General features: G+C 37.9%; 1 protein-coding gene across 2 annotated transcripts in view; it reads left to right on the top strand.

The window, feature by feature from the left end:
* Positions 1-410: 410 nt before the first annotated feature.
* Positions 411-17,963, top strand: part of LOC145495106 (adhesion G protein-coupled receptor L2-like) — a 33,846-nt gene continuing 16,293 nt past the window's right edge. Inside the window, exons 1-4 of one of the 2 annotated variants that reach the window (XM_081474677.1) lie at positions 411-420; positions 14,461-14,528; positions 15,587-15,787; positions 16,665-16,851. In XM_081474677.1, coding sequence (XP_081330803.1) covers positions 14,468-14,528; positions 15,587-15,787; positions 16,665-16,851 — 449 coding nt within the window. In that variant the 5' untranslated portion in view covers positions 411-420; positions 14,461-14,467. Of the gene's footprint in view, positions 421-11,276; positions 11,415-14,460; positions 14,529-15,586; positions 15,788-16,664; positions 16,852-17,963 lie in introns of those variants that run through there. The other variant, XM_081474678.1, reaches the window with a different exon arrangement.

Genomic DNA, 17,963 nt, shown 5'->3' with positions numbered 1-17,963 from the left:
ATGGAAAATGAAACATTTAACATCAACCAAACAAAAAATACGATGAAATAAAAATGATTCTTTTGTTTTTTTTCACTCATACATTTTACTTGATATAAAAGAAAAAAAAAGATGTAAAAGTTCAGTATGACTGTGGAGACTGAAGTGGCTTTGTGGTCAGTCTTCTTCATTGTAAGTTTTAGATAGATCTTTAGCGACGATTAAATTACTTACGCCAAAGTGAAAGATGAAACAGGGGATCTACTCTGAAAACTCTAAGGCCGCATTTTTAATAATTTCCTCTCAGCTCTATTTTAGAGGAATTGTTTGCACTGGTAACTGATGCAGTTTTCCCACGTACGACAATTTTGGTATCATGATTGCCATTTAGAAGAAGAACGTATCCGTTTTTAAACATGCCTAAAGGCAGGCGTCCATCAGGTAAAGATTCATGGCGTCACCCATCTCATGCATAAAAATTGTCTTTCTTTCTTGTTTCCACATTTATTGCTTTGTTTCAGAATCATGAAGGAGACTTTTTTCACCCACCTGCTGATTGTTGGAGCTATCTTGGTATTTTTATACGGTGTGTATGACAAACAAATCGCATTTTCCTTCAGTTTTAAAATATTTCACTGGCAAAAATCTCTATAGTTATGATTATTTACTTGGTTGGGTTTTTTTACGCTTGTATTCCTTTATGTTGCAAAAAATAGTGGAAAACACTAAATTTTTAGAATAGTAGTAGTAGTAGTAATAGTAGACTTCATCGGAGAGGGTAACATAAGTGAGTCCATTTCAGGCGAACTAGTAGCTTGTTGATGTAGACTGATTAAAATGGGCCTTTCACTAAACCAAAGGTTGAAAAGTATAAACAAATCAGCCTCTGAAACCCAGGCGCAGTGACTTCAGTTAGGACGAGATAAACCCGTAAAAATGGACGCAGAGAAAACTTACAGTAACCCTTGCGCTTCAATTTTTGCGGTGTTTACTTCCTCCAGCCCCAATTAACAGCCCGTGGCTCCGAGTCTCCGATGGTAAAGCAATAAAAGGAATGAATTTTTTTATTATTATTGTTCGCGTTTTGCTAAAGCAAAACAGCAGATTCAAGTGTTCATGAAAAACGCAATTCGTATAGTGAAATCTTCTGGACGAGGGAAGTTTTGAAAAGAACTGTTGCTGGTGACTGACGTTTCGACAGCCTGAGCGGAAATTGTCTTCAGAGTCAAGCGCACCGCGTTTGTCAGTCGTGGTGTTTTAATTCCAGTCCATGCATTGAAACTTATTGGTCTGTTTAGCTTTGATGGTATTGGCTGTAGGACTCTTAACGTCTGTCAACAGTCGTTGGTTAGTTCTTCTACATACGTAAGTTTCGATCCGTCTATTGTTAGTCAAAGTAGGTAGGTCTCATTGAGATCCCTCTGTCAGGTAGATATCTATCATTAATAACGCAAACAATAGGGTAAATCGCGGAAATGTTTGTTCGTATATTAAGTCCTATTAAAGTCATTTAATTGCATCTCTACTTGAATTAAATACACGCCAATCTTTATAGCATTAATTGTAACATGGTTGAGTAGATGTTGTAATGTCGAGCGCATGCATCGTCAAACATTCGTCATGCAGGTCTATCAAGCAGTGTGGAGTACCAAACCTTTTCAGACTCAAAAAGTTATAGTGAAGACTGACTGAACAAGGAAAAAAGAGAGAGAGCCGAAATTTAAACCAGGCCTCACTGCCTGGGTAAAAAGAAACAACAACAGCACCGTGCTCTTTCTTTTTTCTTTCGTTTTCCATTGCGTTCATCGTTTGCTTTGTTCAAACAAAATAAATCGTAGCATAGTAAGTAAGTAGTCAGTCTTGTCCATAACAACAGTGACACGTCCATAACAACAGTCTTGTCCATAACAACAATGACACGTCCATAACAACAGTCTTGTCCATAATAACAATGACACGTCCTTTGTCGGTTGGTAGTATGACAATGTTGTTGTCGTTTTTCAATCGTTTCAGTGCTTGTTGTTCGTCTTGTGTCACGACCACCTAAACGAACAGAATGCCGACATCCGGTTTACTAAAGAAATCGAAGAAAATGGAAAACTTACTTTTCTAGACTGTTTGGTAAGCCGCGACAACAACGAATTAAGAACGACAGTGTACAGAAAATCGACGCATACCGACAGATTACTTGACGAATCATCCTACAACCCGACTTCACACAAAGCCACGACTATAAAGACTTTGACGAGACGAGCGCAACTAGTTTGTGACACACCGGACAGCTTACGTGACGAAAACAGATACCTTAAACGTGTTTTTCACAAAAACAACTACAACGCTGACTTCATTAGACGAAACATTTACCGACCTACTGAAGCTGACGCTACGAACAGGAACCCAACACCTGTTACTACATTGACCATACCTTACATTAAGGGCACTTCTGAGACCATCTCACGGATCCTGCAGCCCTACAACATCCGTGTAGCCCACAAACCTACAACTACGTTACGACACTTACTGACCAACGTGAAAGACAGAGACGAACCTAACAACGGACAGGGAGCAGTTTACAAGATGAAATGCTCCGACTGCCAGGCTTCCTACATTGGTGAGACTGGCAGAAACCTTAACACGAGACTGACTGAACACAAACGAGCCACGAGAAATGGTGATGCCAACAATCACATTGCTGTACATCATCAACTGACAAACCACAACATTGACTGGGACTCTGCTCAGTGCTTAACCAACAGCACAAACTATTTTCAACGACTGAGTCTGGAAAGCTGGTACACTAACTTAGAACAAACGCCTCTCAACGGATGTCAACAACTACCAGCGCCTTACAAACGACTTATCCATGACGGAAACGAAACCGACAAACGGACTTCTAACAGACCGACTTAACAATACACGGACCAAAAACCGACCTATTTGACTAACAATAGACGGTTCGAAACCCACCAATGACTGATGACAAACTTTACACGAGTCTTTCAGCCAATACCATCATGGCTATACTGACCAATCACGTTCAACGGACCAGACTTATAACGTCATCGACTGACAAACACTATTCACTTGACTGTGAAGATGACTTCCGCTCAGGTTGTCGAAACGTCAGACACCAACAACAGTTCTTTTCAGAACTACACTCACCGGGACGATCACACTATACGAACTAAAAATAAATCGTATTTATACAAAGCGCCAGTAACTGTTGAGTTTTCTAATTTCTGGTGACCAGTGAAACGATGAATGACTGGTTACCCAATAAAATAGCGGAAATACGTGAACATCCGTTTAAAAGTCTGTCTAGATGCTTTTCCGGACTGTCGTATAATTCGCTATTTTGAGGGACATCTCCAGGTTACTTACCGCAAAAGGTGATTCACGTTTCTTTGCCATAAGACTATTCAATGTCACTATTTTAAATTTTATTACTGTTATCCTATAGAAATAAATAAAATACAATAGACGCACTTTAGAAGCACTTGAGTAGATATATACATACAATAAATTAAAGTGCGAAAACTTTCTTCAGATGATAAGTCCAAATAGAAGCACTTTATGGCTTTCTTACTTAAATTAAATACGCGCCATGGTCGAGTGGTTGTTATGATGGCAAGCGTCGCTTTACATTCTTCACGCAGGTCTGTCAGGGAGCGTGGAGTACCAGGCATTTTCAGACTGGAAAAATTACAGTGAAGCTGAAACAGCATGTCAAGGATATAACTCCAAACATCTTGCAATTATAAACGAGCCGGATGAACTAACTCAGGCGAAAATGGCTTTTAATTATAGCAGGATAACGAAGTACTGGACGGCTCTACAAGTGTTGTAAGTAATACGTATCCACTGTTGCCGTTAATTTTTGGTTAAAAGAACCAAGGTGCATCAAAACAAATCTCGTTGAACCTATGGGAGAAGTGTTCCGCTTTAAATCAGACGGCAACTAATTACAAGCAGTGCAATTTTTTTTTTTTTTTTTACCCTAGGCCCGGTACCTTGAAGGCTGACAAACTAACTGAACATTAAACTCGCAATAACAACAAAACTAAACAGTATCTGCGTTAAAGTTATCAGAGTAAGCTTATAACTCAAGCATGTTAAATAGTTGGCAATTGTAAACTAATTGTTTTGTGTTGGTTAAGCCCATGAATTTCACGGCATTAAACAATAAGGCAATACTTGTTAATACTACAAAGCCGATTTTGTAGTTTTCTTTGTGTTAAACAGGTGCCTCATTGACTGCTAACATGTCCTCTTCTTCTGGTAGCAAATGGGGGATCGATTTTGCTCACTACTTTCGCAAACCTGGGAGGTGGATAGCAGTGGACTGCAGTGGAAAGCTTCCACCAAAGGCACATCACAATTGGAAAACCAGAGGTCATTCCGGCCAACTGTCATTACAGAATTCAGAACAGCTGGAAAGGTTCCATCTCTTATGCAACTTGCAGCTATTGAGGTATGGGGTTATGGACAGGAACTTTCAATACATGACTTACCAAGAGAATGCCAGTTCTTCATACAAAACCTGCCAAACATTGTGCAGTCTTTGAACATTGATCTTCCATCCACTTTGGACATGCATACCACCCAGTTACCTGTGCAAGAAGAAAGAAAGTCAAATATGGTGTGGCTCTTTCTAAAAATGTATTTTCGTAAAAAGATTATTTTCAATTGTAACAATTTCATACTAAATAAATGTGCTTCAATTATGTTCTATTTGAGATTCAGATAAAGTAATTAGTTTGTGAGGAGTCTTAGCCATTTGTAAAATACAAATTGTTGCAGTGTAAATAATAGTGATCATAAATATCAAAATACTTCCGAGTGATTATAATGTAATACATGATCACTGTAGAGTTGTACAGTCAGCAGTTTACAGTGAATGTAAATATAAAAATACTTCTGAGTGATTATAATGCATGACTGCTGTAAAGTTGTACAGTCAGCAGTTTACAATGAATTTGAACATACATAATTGTTTTTCATTATCATTCATATGGGACAGGTGTTTAAAACCAGCATGATAAGTAAGCCGCATAATTTTCACAGTAAAAATGTCAGTATTGCTAATTTTTAACGAAAAGTTTGCTTCAAATTACACAAGAGTGTTGTATAAGATAAAATAACATAAAGCAGTGTACTAATGTACATGAGGTACCATGTTGCATGAGAGAAAAAACAAGGTTGAAAGGAATCGAAAGTAACTTAATATAGTGGAATGTAAAGCAGAGCAGTGTTTATTAAAACCTGATGTAACTGATAAAACGCACAACAGACTGAATAATTTTATTCCCTCCCAAAATATCATGAAAATATTATCAACAGCGAGATGTCTAAACAAGACCACCTTTATTCAGATCATTGAAAATGAAAGTGCGTATTATGTTGGGAAAAAATCATTACTGCAATACCAATCAGTTGTTGTGGCTTACTAATCAATACTAGCAGGGGGTAACTATTTGCATTTACCTGAAAGAATGGAGCGTGAACTCACCTCTCGTAGCTTCGAATTTAACATCTCCCAAGCTGTCTCCGTGCGCTTAGTGCATTCGATATTTATTCCACTACAATATCTCGGGCGCGCAGGGAAAAAGTTGAAATAACTTCGAGAGCAATCAGTCTAGGCCTCTAGACCTTCATTATCCAGGAAACTAGAAGGCAAATCTCGAATTTCACCGTTTCGGTTTTTCGATATCACCGCCTCCGCCCGCCGAGGACGGCAAAAAAGTAAAAAAATACGTATTTCTGCCACTTACGCGACGAAAGAGAAAAAATTAAAACGGTAGAACTATCAGCTGTGCCCCATTCTTCCTTCTTTTCACGTCTATGGGCCAAAAACTTCGCGTTGGAAGACGATATTCAGCCAAGAAGTTTACACGAACACATCACACCTATTTCGTTTAATCTCCACTGGCTTCCTGTTAACTATCGTATCATCTTTAAAATTCTACTCATCACGTACAAGGCCCTAAACGATCTGGCACCTTCATACGTTCGTGATCTTCTCACTCCTTACACTCCGTCTCGTCAGCTACGTTCATCTTCTAAAGAACTTCTTTCCATTCCGCACTTCAATTTGAAAACATATGGCGCAAGATCTTTCTCTGTAGCAGCTCCTACACTCTGGAACACTCCTCCGTCTGACATCAAGAACAGCTCCTCAGTGTCCCTTTTTAAACATAAACTAAAAACGTTCCTTTTTAAAAAAGCATTTTTATAACTCTTTAGCGACATTTTTTTATTTTTACTTTATTAGTCTTAAGTGTTTTTAATATTTCTAACTGTAAAGCGCTTTTGAACTTTTAGGATATTGGCGCTATATAAATATTTTATTATTATTATTATTATTATTATTATTATTATTATTATTATTATTATTACAATAATTTGACTGGAACAAGTGTTTCCGAGAAACCGTTCGACTGCGCATGTCATAAATTTTTTCCTGCTGATGTACGGCATACCATTCCGTGAGGCCTAAATTTCGTTGCGCTCGTGGGAGTAAGAAACATGGCGAACTCTGTCGAAAGTGATGTTGTTAGTTTCGATTCCGCTCTCGAGAAATCTCTCAAGCGTTTATGTGAACTTGGAATGTCTCGCGAATTACGAACGGAGCAAAAAGACGCAATTTCCACACTGGTATCCGGAAAAGATCTGTTGGCAGTGCTACCCTCTGGCTTTGGGAAAAGCTTAATATTTACGTAAAATGGGGTTGACTAGCCTACACGACTTTTACGGTTCGTGACATTTGTACATTTGCCGTTCTCCGTTTGGTCACTCGACCTTTCTTGGCGCTTCACTCGTGTTCAGGAAGGGCGCTTCATGGTGTGTAATAAGGAGGAATTTTAAGCGGAGTTGAGCCGTTAGATCGTGCTATGGCAAATTTTCATAGGTCATAGGTCTGCATGGTTTGCGCTGTTATCTGCATGTCGACTCGTTGAGTTTGACACCTCTGTAATTTGCCTTGTGTTTATGCATTGTTTAGGCTGATTTCTATTGCCAGATATGCTTTTAAGTCTCCATGAATTTGTTTTTGAGGGACAAAATATGAAATTTACCGTGAACATGTTGCTCACTTGCATTCTATATTGTGACGCCGGGCCCAGCTGTGATTAGAACTGTTTGCAAGCACAGTAGGTAGATCCTTATCACGGATATCATATTTGTTCTCGTACGATTTCCTTCGGAGACGCCGTAGCTTTACTTTGAGAAAGCTATACGTTTGTCTAGAGACATTCTTATGTTTCTTGCAGCTATCTGATAGAGCTTATGTTTCTCTTGCTCGATGTGTAGGTTTATTCCTCCTTTGGTTGTTCTGGCACCACATGATTCAAATGTAGCTGTTTACGCGCAAGTCCTGTTCACTGTTTTGCGTGTTTTATATGCCATTGTTCGGCTTAGTTCAGGCAAGACTATGGTTTCGATCCTCCATGTGGATCTCATCAGTTGCCGGTATTTCTAAAATACTCTGTACGTCTGAAGTTGCTAGCGTAACACGTACCTGTGTGAGAATGCAAGACATCCTGCGGCTTGGCACAAACTTATCGTGGTGTGTACCCATGTGAGACTTCCGGTGTCGAGAAAACCTCATTTTGATTGGTTACCCGCTCATTTCCGGAAATGCAGTGAAGCGCAACTAATCAGGAGGTGTTTCGCATTTTAACGGGCTTTTCGGGCAGGCGTCTTCTCATTTTTCCCCTCCCCCAACCCCCACCGTCTAACATGGCGGTCTAGCATGGCGGTCTAAAAAGGCGGTCGCAAGGTTGTAATGCTAACTCGCCCCAATAAGACGCCTGCACTGCAGGCTACATCAAAACCATCTTCCGTATAAACGATACAGATTAGACAGCAGGGTAGTCGGTAGCAATAAGGATGTCAAAAGATTTTATACAGTTAGGGACTGCAACAGCAATAGTTGCATCATTCAACTAATATCTAGATTTAGCCGAGCCTAAAAGCGGAGCTCCTGGGCCGAGTTGTGCAAAGCCCGATAAGCTAACCCAGGATGAGCGAGAATTTTGATTTGATTATTGTAATTTTGTAAGTTTTCTGTATATTGTTTCGCCCTCTGTTTTGAGTTTGAATAATCTCAAAATACACAAAGCAAAAGCAGTGAAAAACATTTACATATAAGACATACTTTTGCTTTGGTTAACTTTTAATCCTGGGCTAGTGTTAACCGGCTTCCTAACAACCCGGCCCTGATTACAGCAAGTTAACATGACATGAGCTCGTGATCAAATTGAAAACCAGTACTTTGTCAGCAACGATAAACTTGAGCCCCCCAATATGGTCACGTGATACTAGTCATTGCATACCTAGTTTTGACAGATGTCAATTTACCATAACAGGGATGCCCAATAACAAAGAAGTACGCTATAAACCAAGGCTGTATGTCTCTGTCAACCAATTAGCTGGGGTATGGCTGCTATCTTGCGCGACTCCGCCGTCGTCGTGGTGCGCACGCGCCCACTAGCAATACTGATAACCATGATAACCATAAGAAAATCATTTCCTGGCTTTTCTTTTCTTTTCTTTCCCATATGAGTATGTCAGTTTGATTTCTCTTGTAGGCTTCCCATTGCTTATAGTGGTGTGTTCGATTGTAATCGCATACGATGCAGAACACAAGCTATGTACATAGTGACTAGTAGGTATCTCACAATTTAAATTACGAGAAAAAGTTTTTTACTGGCTTTCATGCTGGAGCCAGTTTCACGAGGCCGACAGTTAGGATGTTTCTAAGTATTTGTTTCAAATACAGTTGTCTACTGTTAAGAAGCAATTGCTGACATTTATCTTGTCGTCCTCTACGAAATTTAATTGTCATTGTAAAGCCAAAGCAAACCGATTATTTATTTACACTGGGGTTGGAAAATTTGTATTTAACGAATTCGTCAATTCAAATTAAGATGATTTTTGGACGCTAAAACTGTTGAAAGGTTCATAAGCTTCATCACTTTGAACAGACCGATCCTTATTCGCAAGTTAACTTCAGAAAATTTAAATGATGAGCTAAGCTAATATTTCCTTAATCCGGAATAAAGAAGCTAACTATTAAATTAGTGTTTTATTATAATACTCCGTTTTTATAGCCTGCTTACCAAACTTGAACAAACCAAAGCCATGTAACGTACCATTGCTGTCATTAAACACGACGAGTATTTGAAAACACGACATATTTGTTTTCTATATTTATTTAGGATTGTATATTGGATTTCGTGCATAGAGGTTTTCTAGATAAATAGGAACGTCCTTTAGCCGTCTATCTGTCGTTTGGTGAGTGTAATCTTATTGAAAATTGCTTGACAGGGATGAACGGATAGGAAAAAATCTCTGCCGCATCTAATGAAAAAAAAAATGTTCCCAAGCCACAGCCCACTGTTCAGGGCATACTTTTAGTGTTAAAGTACGCATGCACTGCACGTCATGTTGAAATATGGGATCCGAAGCAGTGCGCACAAACACCAAGGAGTCGAAAGGAAATAACACGTGACTGCAAACAAATACAGCTCTACATCTCCGCGCTCTTCAACAAAAATATGTCCTGTATTCTTCTCTCTTACCTTAACACCTTCTGAATTTTCCTTAGAGACCATAATACGTGCCCATCAAGCTTAAAGTAGAGCGTTCATATCCCCTTTTCAATAAAAAAAAAAAACTGAAATGAACACTGAGCTTCATTTTAATTTAATGTGTTTCATTGAATTTATACAAGAGTTTAATATGTTAATTTATTTAAGAAAAAGCCTCCGACGAAGTTATTGCCACACTATTTTCTACCATTTCCCAACCCTGCCATTAGCACAAAATAATTTCGCTTGGATAATACTTTTAAAAGGTGTTTCGATAAATACCAAGCATTTTCAATCAGCTTTTAAAGACTCTTTCCTCACTCGCATAAAGTATTTAGAAATGAATTGAAGTTTGGATCATCTAGATCATGAGCCCATTGGTAGGTGTAATTAACAGACAGAATCGTTTTTCCTTCATAACTTCGTTTATAATCAATTTTTCTGTCTTTTTTTTTAAATAAAAGGTATCAAAAAGATCTATTTAAAAATAAATTGTCGATTTTTTGGCAAACTGACAACCAAAATAATTTCGTGACAAACTGGAATTGCTTGTGAGCTGACAATTTACTTCAGTAAACGAAAGTATATTGCTAGCATATTATGTAAATAGCTATGAGGAAATTATGCAAGACAGCTGGAAACTCTTCATGAAAGATATTTATTGTTTCATTTTAGTAACACTGACAACATAACTCGCCTTCCAATTTGTAAGCCGTTTCGTCTTTTCGAACAGAATTTCTCCTCATTAAGTCATGACAGGTTTATTGCTTGAACAAAAGTTCAAAAGTCCTTATTTTGCCGTCCTATTACAAGATGGGAAACGAAACTTCTAACATCAACCAAACAAAAAATAGAATGCGAAACAAAATAAAACTTTTTATGCCCACCATTGTACTGAACTGAATTCGGGAGCTCTCTGTGGGGTCGAACTAGTTTGCTGAAGATCATATGATGTACAACAAAATGATCAACTCGTGAATTGGCATTTCTTAGCCACTTATACTGTGGCGGTTTTAATTGAAACTCAAATAAAAGTTAATTGTTAACAATGTACGTGGTAATTAAATTCTCATTTTCAGCAAAGGTGGGGCGAAAAAGGCGCCCCACGGCTGTTAAGCGAAAATACATAGCATAAATGCGACCAGTCTTTTACACTACCGGACGGATAACACTCCTTAACATGGATGGCTGTTATGTCATATGACAGACCACCAACGGATCAACAAATGTGCCTTGACTACAATAGGTCAATTTATCCACATATATAACATCATACCTTGGCTTGATGTTTGTTTTTTCACTCTTATACATTTTACATTATGTCGATCGGAAGAAAAGTACCGAATGAATGTGGATCCGGAAATTACTCGAAAGTTTTTAAGACAGTCTTCCGTTTTTGTAATTTTTTTGATTGATATTTAGAATTTATTGAGGATTGAATTAAGCCAAGGTGACAAGATATAACAGGGGATCTACTCTGAGAGCTGTCAAGCCGTATTTTAATAATTTCCTCTCAGCTCTATTTTAGACAAGTTGTTTGCATTGGCTAAATTGCGAATCCTATTAATTCGTCGTCAACTGATGCAGTTTTCTGACATATAACAATTCTGGTATTGCCATTTACAAGAAAAACGTATTCGTTTTTAAGCATAACCAAATGCAAGCGTCTGTCAGGTACAGATTTGAACGGATTCATGACATGACCCATCTCAAGTATAATGTTAAGCTGGAAATGTTTTTTTGTTATATATCCACATTTATTGCTTTGTTTCAGAATCACAGTGAAGGAGACTTTAATCATCGACCTCCTGTTTATTATTGGTGCTATCTTGGAATTTTCACACGGTTTGTATGGAAATAATTAATTCCTTACCTTTTTACGCCTTGACATAGAACATTTTCCTTTACTTTTAAAACATTTCACTCGCAACAATATCTATAAGTGATTCTCAAGCCATTACTCTTCTTTTCCTTCATGTAGGAACACACAATAAATGAGTCCATTTTAGGCGAGCTGGTGGCTGGCTAATCTCAATTAATATGCGCCTTTCACTGAACCAAATGTTGAAAAGAATAAGCAAAAAAATTATCCTCTGAGACCCAGGGACAGCTAGTTGGGTTGGGGGAAAGTAAACGCCGCAAAAATTGAAGCGACAAAACTTTACAGTAACTTTCGTCGCTTCAATATTTGCAGGGTTCTCTAGCCCTGGATCTTCGAGGGTAAAGCAAAAAGTGGGATTAACAGCGTGTTCGTTTGAGCACCGACCACTCAAAGTTTCGTGGAAAATGGATTGTCTTCATTTTCTCTACAAAAGTCAAGCAATATATGCAATGAAGGAACAGGGCCTATATTTCGGCACATTTGCTTTCTATATTTTTCCAGGAATTCATTTTGCAGGCACTTCGAAAACCACACAAAATCAAAAATTGAAACTCCAAACTATGGGGGTTACATTATGCTTACATAAAACTCGCACATTTAATTAAACATTCTAATTCTTACAGAATTACTGCATATTTTTTTCCTCTTTCCGTACAACTAAAAATTATTTGTTCATCAAAAACACAAGCAAAGTATTGACGTTTTTTTTCCTTACCCTCTAAAAAGAAAGTCTTTGGCGTTTTGCTGACATAGCCTCCAAACAAACAGATTTTTTTCAAAAGTGGTACTGAGTGTATCTCTATACATGAGTGATGGAGGTTATCAGCCTAATGTACTAAGCCTAAGGTAGAAATATCTGTATTAAAGTTGTGGGCACCTCACGGAAAAGCTACAAAACTGAAATCAAAATTCTCTCAAAATATTCGAGCAAGTAAGTCAAAATTCAACATTTTGTTTTCTCCTTCTGAGTCCTAGCACTGATCACAGAACGTCGCTTTTTCGTCATACATCCTCACTCTTTGTTGAAGCAGCCGTTGATGAAAAATCACGTATTCCCATGGAAATGAGCAGCCTTAAATGGTTATTTTAATAGTTTTGTTCAGACCTTTCCATTTCATTTTCTTGGTTTTTATAAGTTTGCTATAATTTGAGTTGAGTCATCGCCAAACCCGCCATTAGATCGTTAATCACATTTGACACTTCGTGAGAATGTTTTCTCGAATCACAGTTGTTAATAAATCAGCAGAGCTTATAGAGAGATTTTTATCCAAATTGATGTCCGAAACGGACCTTTTTAAAGATGTCATAAAGATCGGCTTTTCCGATTTTTTTTTTTAATTCAAACAAGCAATATATACCTAAGTGCTGGATTTATCATGCCGAGTAAATATGCGCTACACAGTGGAACTGGACTCGGTATAAATTTATTGTATAAATTATGAAAGATATTGTAAAGTTATGTTATGTGGAACTATGGAGAGAACCATTAGCTGATGTGGCTGGCAACAGCTTCCTGCAGCACTTTCCAAGGCGCCGAGCAAACTAAAGCGCGTGTATTTTGACCCATTATCGCCTATCGTCCACACTAAAACCAACGAAAACGCTGATAAAAAATAGTTTTCAAAACTGGGGCCTTCTAAAATAATATCATTTTAAAACCGCTCCGTTTCTAGTGTGGGAAGGTGAAAACGGAGGCTTTTCAAACCACTGCCGAAAAAAGCGTCATATACTGTCTTTTCCATGCATCAGCGTTTTCGGGCGTTTTAGAGCTTGCGATAGGCAAAAACGTATCAGAGAGTATGCGTTTATTTTCATACGAAAACTCATTATTTTGGACAGGTGAAAACAAACCAAAAACGATAACTCTGTTTGTGTATGTTAATGTGTAATGTAGTTTAATTTTCAATTTAGTTCACGTCGACCTGCGTAAGGAGCTTCTCCTGTTCAAAATACGAGCCTTTGCTTTCTCACTAACGCATCGGCGCCATCCTAACTGAAAGATTTTCACGCCTTTTCTCGCTTTATTTGGTGCCTGCTTTCGTGCTTTTGCCCAGTTAGCAAAAACCACGAGCTGTTCCTGAAAGATCCGGTGCGAAAATCGATTACAACCTGATAATAACGACTTTGTGCTCATATCACGTGACTTTTTGCTAGTTTAATTAAAGCGACAACCGAGTGACAATCTGATGACAGTTATAAACTAGATGTAATTAACAGACAGAATCATCTGCATATACCGAAAAATATTGTTTGCTCAAAATTGTCAATTTTGAGATAAACTGATAAACTGAAAACTTCATTTCCTGGCAAACTAGAATTGTTTGCGAGTTGCCACTTTATTTCAGAAAACGGAAGTATTGATAACTCTCTTTCTAATTTGTAGGCTATTTCGTTCAAAAGAAGAGTAAAACTGTGGTCGTTTACAGGCAGAATTTCACTTCATTGCGTGTAGGTTTATAGTTTGAACAAAAGATGAAAAGTTCTTATTTTTCCCGTCCTATTGCAAGATGGAAAATGAAACATTTAACATCAACCAAACAAAAAATACGATGAAATAAAAATCATTCTTTTTTTTTTTTTTTCACTCATACATTTTACTTGATATAAAAGAAAAAAAAAGATGTAAAAGTTCAGTATGACTGTGGAGACTGAAGTGGCTTTGTGGTCAGTCTTCTTCATTGTAAGTTTTAGATAGATCTTTAGCGACGATTAAATTACTTACGCCAAAGTGAAAGATGAAACAGGGGATCTACTCTGAAAACTCTAAAGCCGCATTTTTAATAATTTCCTCTCAGCTCTATTTTAGAGGAATTGTTTGCACTGGTAACTGATGCAGTTTTCTCACGTACGACAATTTTGGTATCATGATTGCCATTTAGAAGAAGAACGTATCCGTTTTTAAACATGCCGAAAGGCCACCGTCCATCAGGTAAAGATTCATGGTGTGACCCATCTCATGCACAAAAATTGGTTTTCTTCCTTATTTCCACATTTATTGCTTTGTTTCAGAATCATAATGAAGGAGACTTTTTTCACCCACCTGCTGATTGTTGGTGCTATCTTGGTATTTTTATGCGGTATGTATGAAAATAATTAATTCCTTACCTTTTAAGCCTAAACATAGGGCATTTTCCTTCAGTTTTAAAATATTTCACTGGCAGCAATTTCTATGATTATTTACTTGGTTGGGTTGTCACACCATAACGCTTGTATTCCTTTATGTTGCAAAAAATAGTGGAAAACACTAAATTTTTAGAATAGTAGTAGTAGTAGACTTTATTGGAGAGGGTAACATAAGTGAGTCCATTTCAGGCGAACTGGTAGCTTGTTGATGTAGACTGATTAAAATGGGCCTTTCACTAAACCAAAGGTTGAAAAGTATAAACAAATCAGCCTCTGAAACCCAGGCGCAGTGACTTCAGTTAGGACGAGATAAACCCGTAAAAATGGACGCAGAGAAAACTTACAGTAACCCTTGCGCTTCAATTTTTGCGGTGTTTACTTCCTCCAGCCAAAGTTAACAGCCCGTGGCTCCGAGTCTCCGATGGTAAAGCAAAAAAAGGAATCAATTTTATTATTATTATTGTTCGCGTTTTGCTAAAGCAAAACAGCAGATTCAAGTGTTCATGAAAAACGCAATTCGTATAGTGAAATCTTCTGGGCGAGGGAAGTTTTGAAAAGAACTGTTGCTGGTGACTGACGTTTCGACAGCCTGAGCGGAAATTGTCTTCAGAGTCAAGCGCACCGCGTTTGTCAGTCGTGGTGTTTTAATTCCAGTCCATGCATTGAAACTTATTGGTCTGTTTAGCTTTGATGGTATTGGCTGTAGGACTCTTAACGTCTGTCAACAGTCGTTGGTTGGTTCTTCTACATATGTAAGTTTCGATCCGTCTATTGTTAGTCAAAGTAGGTAGGTCTCATTGAGATCCCTCTGTCAAGTAGATATCTATCATTAATAACACAAACAATAGGGTAAATCGCGGAATGTTTGTTCGCATGATAAGTCCAAGTAAAGTCATTTAATTGCATCTCTACTTGAATTAAATACACGCCAATCTTTATAGCATTAATTGTAACATGGTTGAGTGGATGTTGCAATGTCGAGCCCATGCGTCGTCAAACATTCGTCATGCAGGTCTATCAAGCAGTGTGGAGTACCAGACCTTTCCAGACTCAAAAAGTTACAGTGAAGCTCATGTAGCATGTCAAGGATATAATTACAAGCATCTGGTGTGTTCGTTTGTATGTGATTTCATCGCCCTAGAAATCATGGAATCCCTGTTAACTTTTCACGACGACAACGTCTGTAAATTCCATGTGCTGTACGCCTGCACAGGTGACGCTTGCGCTTTAGAGACCAGACGGCGATCTGATGACTGAACGAGGAAAAAAAGAGAGAGAGCCGAAATTTAAACCCAGGCCTCACTGCCTGGGTAAAAAGAACAACAACAGCACTGTGCTCTTTCTTTTTTCTTTCGTTTTCCATTGCGTTCATCGTTTGCTTTGTTCAAACAAAATAAATCGTGACTATGTACGCTCATTCTTGACCTTGGTGTATAAATAAACGAACAATTATTCTTGTCACAAGGTCCGAAAAATTTTGTAAACGAACCTTTCGACTGTATCGCACAGTCTTCATCAGCGATTAAAATGAGCTCACTTTAATCGCTAATGAATACTTTGCGATACAATCGAAAGCTTCGTTTATAAAATTTTTCAGACCTTGTGACAAGAATCATTGTTCGTTTAAAATAAATCGTATTTATATAAAGCGCCAGTAACTGTTGAGTTTTCTAATTTCTGGTGACCAGTGAAACGATGAATGACTGGTTACCCAATAACGAAAACACGTGAACATCCGTTTAAAAGTCTGTCTAGATGCTTTTCCGGACTACCGTATAATTCGCTATTTTGAGGGACATCTCCAGGTTACTTACCGCAAAAGGTGATTCACGTTTCTTTACCATAAGACTATTCAATGTCACTATTTTAAATTTTTATTACTGTTATCCTATAGAAATAAATAAAATAGAATAGACGCACTTTAGAAGTACTTGAGTAGATATATACATACAATAAATTAAAGTACGAAAACTTTCTTCAGATGATAAGTCCAAATAGAAGCACTTTATGGCTTTCTTATTTAAATTAAATACGCGCCATGTTCGAGTGGATGTTATAATGCCAAGCGTCGCTTTACATTCTTCACGCAGGTCTGTCAGGCAGCTTGGAGTACCAGGCATTTTCAGACTGGAAAAATTACAGTGAAGCTCAAACAGCATGTCACGGATATAACTCCAAACATCTTGCAATTATAAACGAGCCGGATGAACTAACTCAGGCGAAAAAGGCTTCTAATTATAGCAGCATAAAGAAGTACTGGACGGCTCTACAAGTGTTGTAAGTAATACGTATCCACTGTTACCGTTAATTTTTGGTTAAAAGAACTAGGGTGCATCAAAACAAATCTCGTTGAACCTGTGGGAGAATTGTTCCGCTTTAAATCAGACGGCAACTAGTTTCAAGCAGAACAATTCTTTTATTATTTTTTTTTCTACCCTAGGTCCGGTACCTTGAAGGCTGACAAACTAACTGAACATTAAACTCGCAATAACAAAAAAATTAAACAGTATGCGCATTGAAGTTATCAGAGTAAGCTTAAAACTCAAGCATGTTAAATAGTTGGCAATTGTAAACTAATTGTTGTATGTTGGTTAAGCCGATAAATTTCACGGCATTAAACAATAAGGCAATACTTGTTAATACTACAAAGCCGATTTTTGTAGTTTTCTTTGTGTTAAACAGCTGCCTCATTGACTGCTAGCATGTCCTCTTCTTCTGGTAGCAGATGGGGGATCGATTTTCTCACTACTTTCGCGAACCTGGGCGGTGGATAGCAAACACTATCCCTAGTTTGAGTAGCCGGTCGGAATGCGCAAGAAACAATGTCCACTGGTTTGGTAAAAACAGTTATGGGCATGTCTGTGTAAGACCCGGCCACTTAATTTGTTTTGATGGAAAATGGATTGCCCTCTACACGAGTCAAGCAACATACGAAATGAACGAAAACGGTCTTTACCTCGGCACATTTGCTTTCTTCATTTTTTGAAGATTTTTTGGAACCACCTCGAAAACCACACAAAATCGAAAATTGAAATTTAAAATTTTGGGGATTACGTTATATAATTATGCTGCTTATATAAAACTCGAACATTTCACAAAACATTCTAATTCTTTCAGAATTACTGCACATTTCTTTCTTCTTTCCATACAACTTAAAACTACCCGCTTATCTTAAACACAAGCAAAGTCAGTTATGACGTTTTTTCGAATTCCTTATCGTCTAAAAATGGTCTTTAGCATCTTTACTGACATAGAGTCCAAACAAACAATTTTTTTTTTTCAAAAGTGGGACCTCTACAGGAGTGATTGACTGTTATTAGCAGGGGTTTCAATGACATTAGTTATAAGCGGCCACTGAAGGTGTAATAGGCGGCTGTGTCCACTAAAGG

Source organism: Orbicella franksi, chromosome 8, assembly GCF_964199315.1.
Source record: "Orbicella franksi chromosome 8, jaOrbFran1.1, whole genome shotgun sequence".
Classification (NCBI taxonomy): domain Eukaryota; kingdom Metazoa; phylum Cnidaria; class Anthozoa; order Scleractinia; family Merulinidae; genus Orbicella; species Orbicella franksi.
This window is presented reverse-complemented; position numbering and strand designations above follow the sequence as displayed.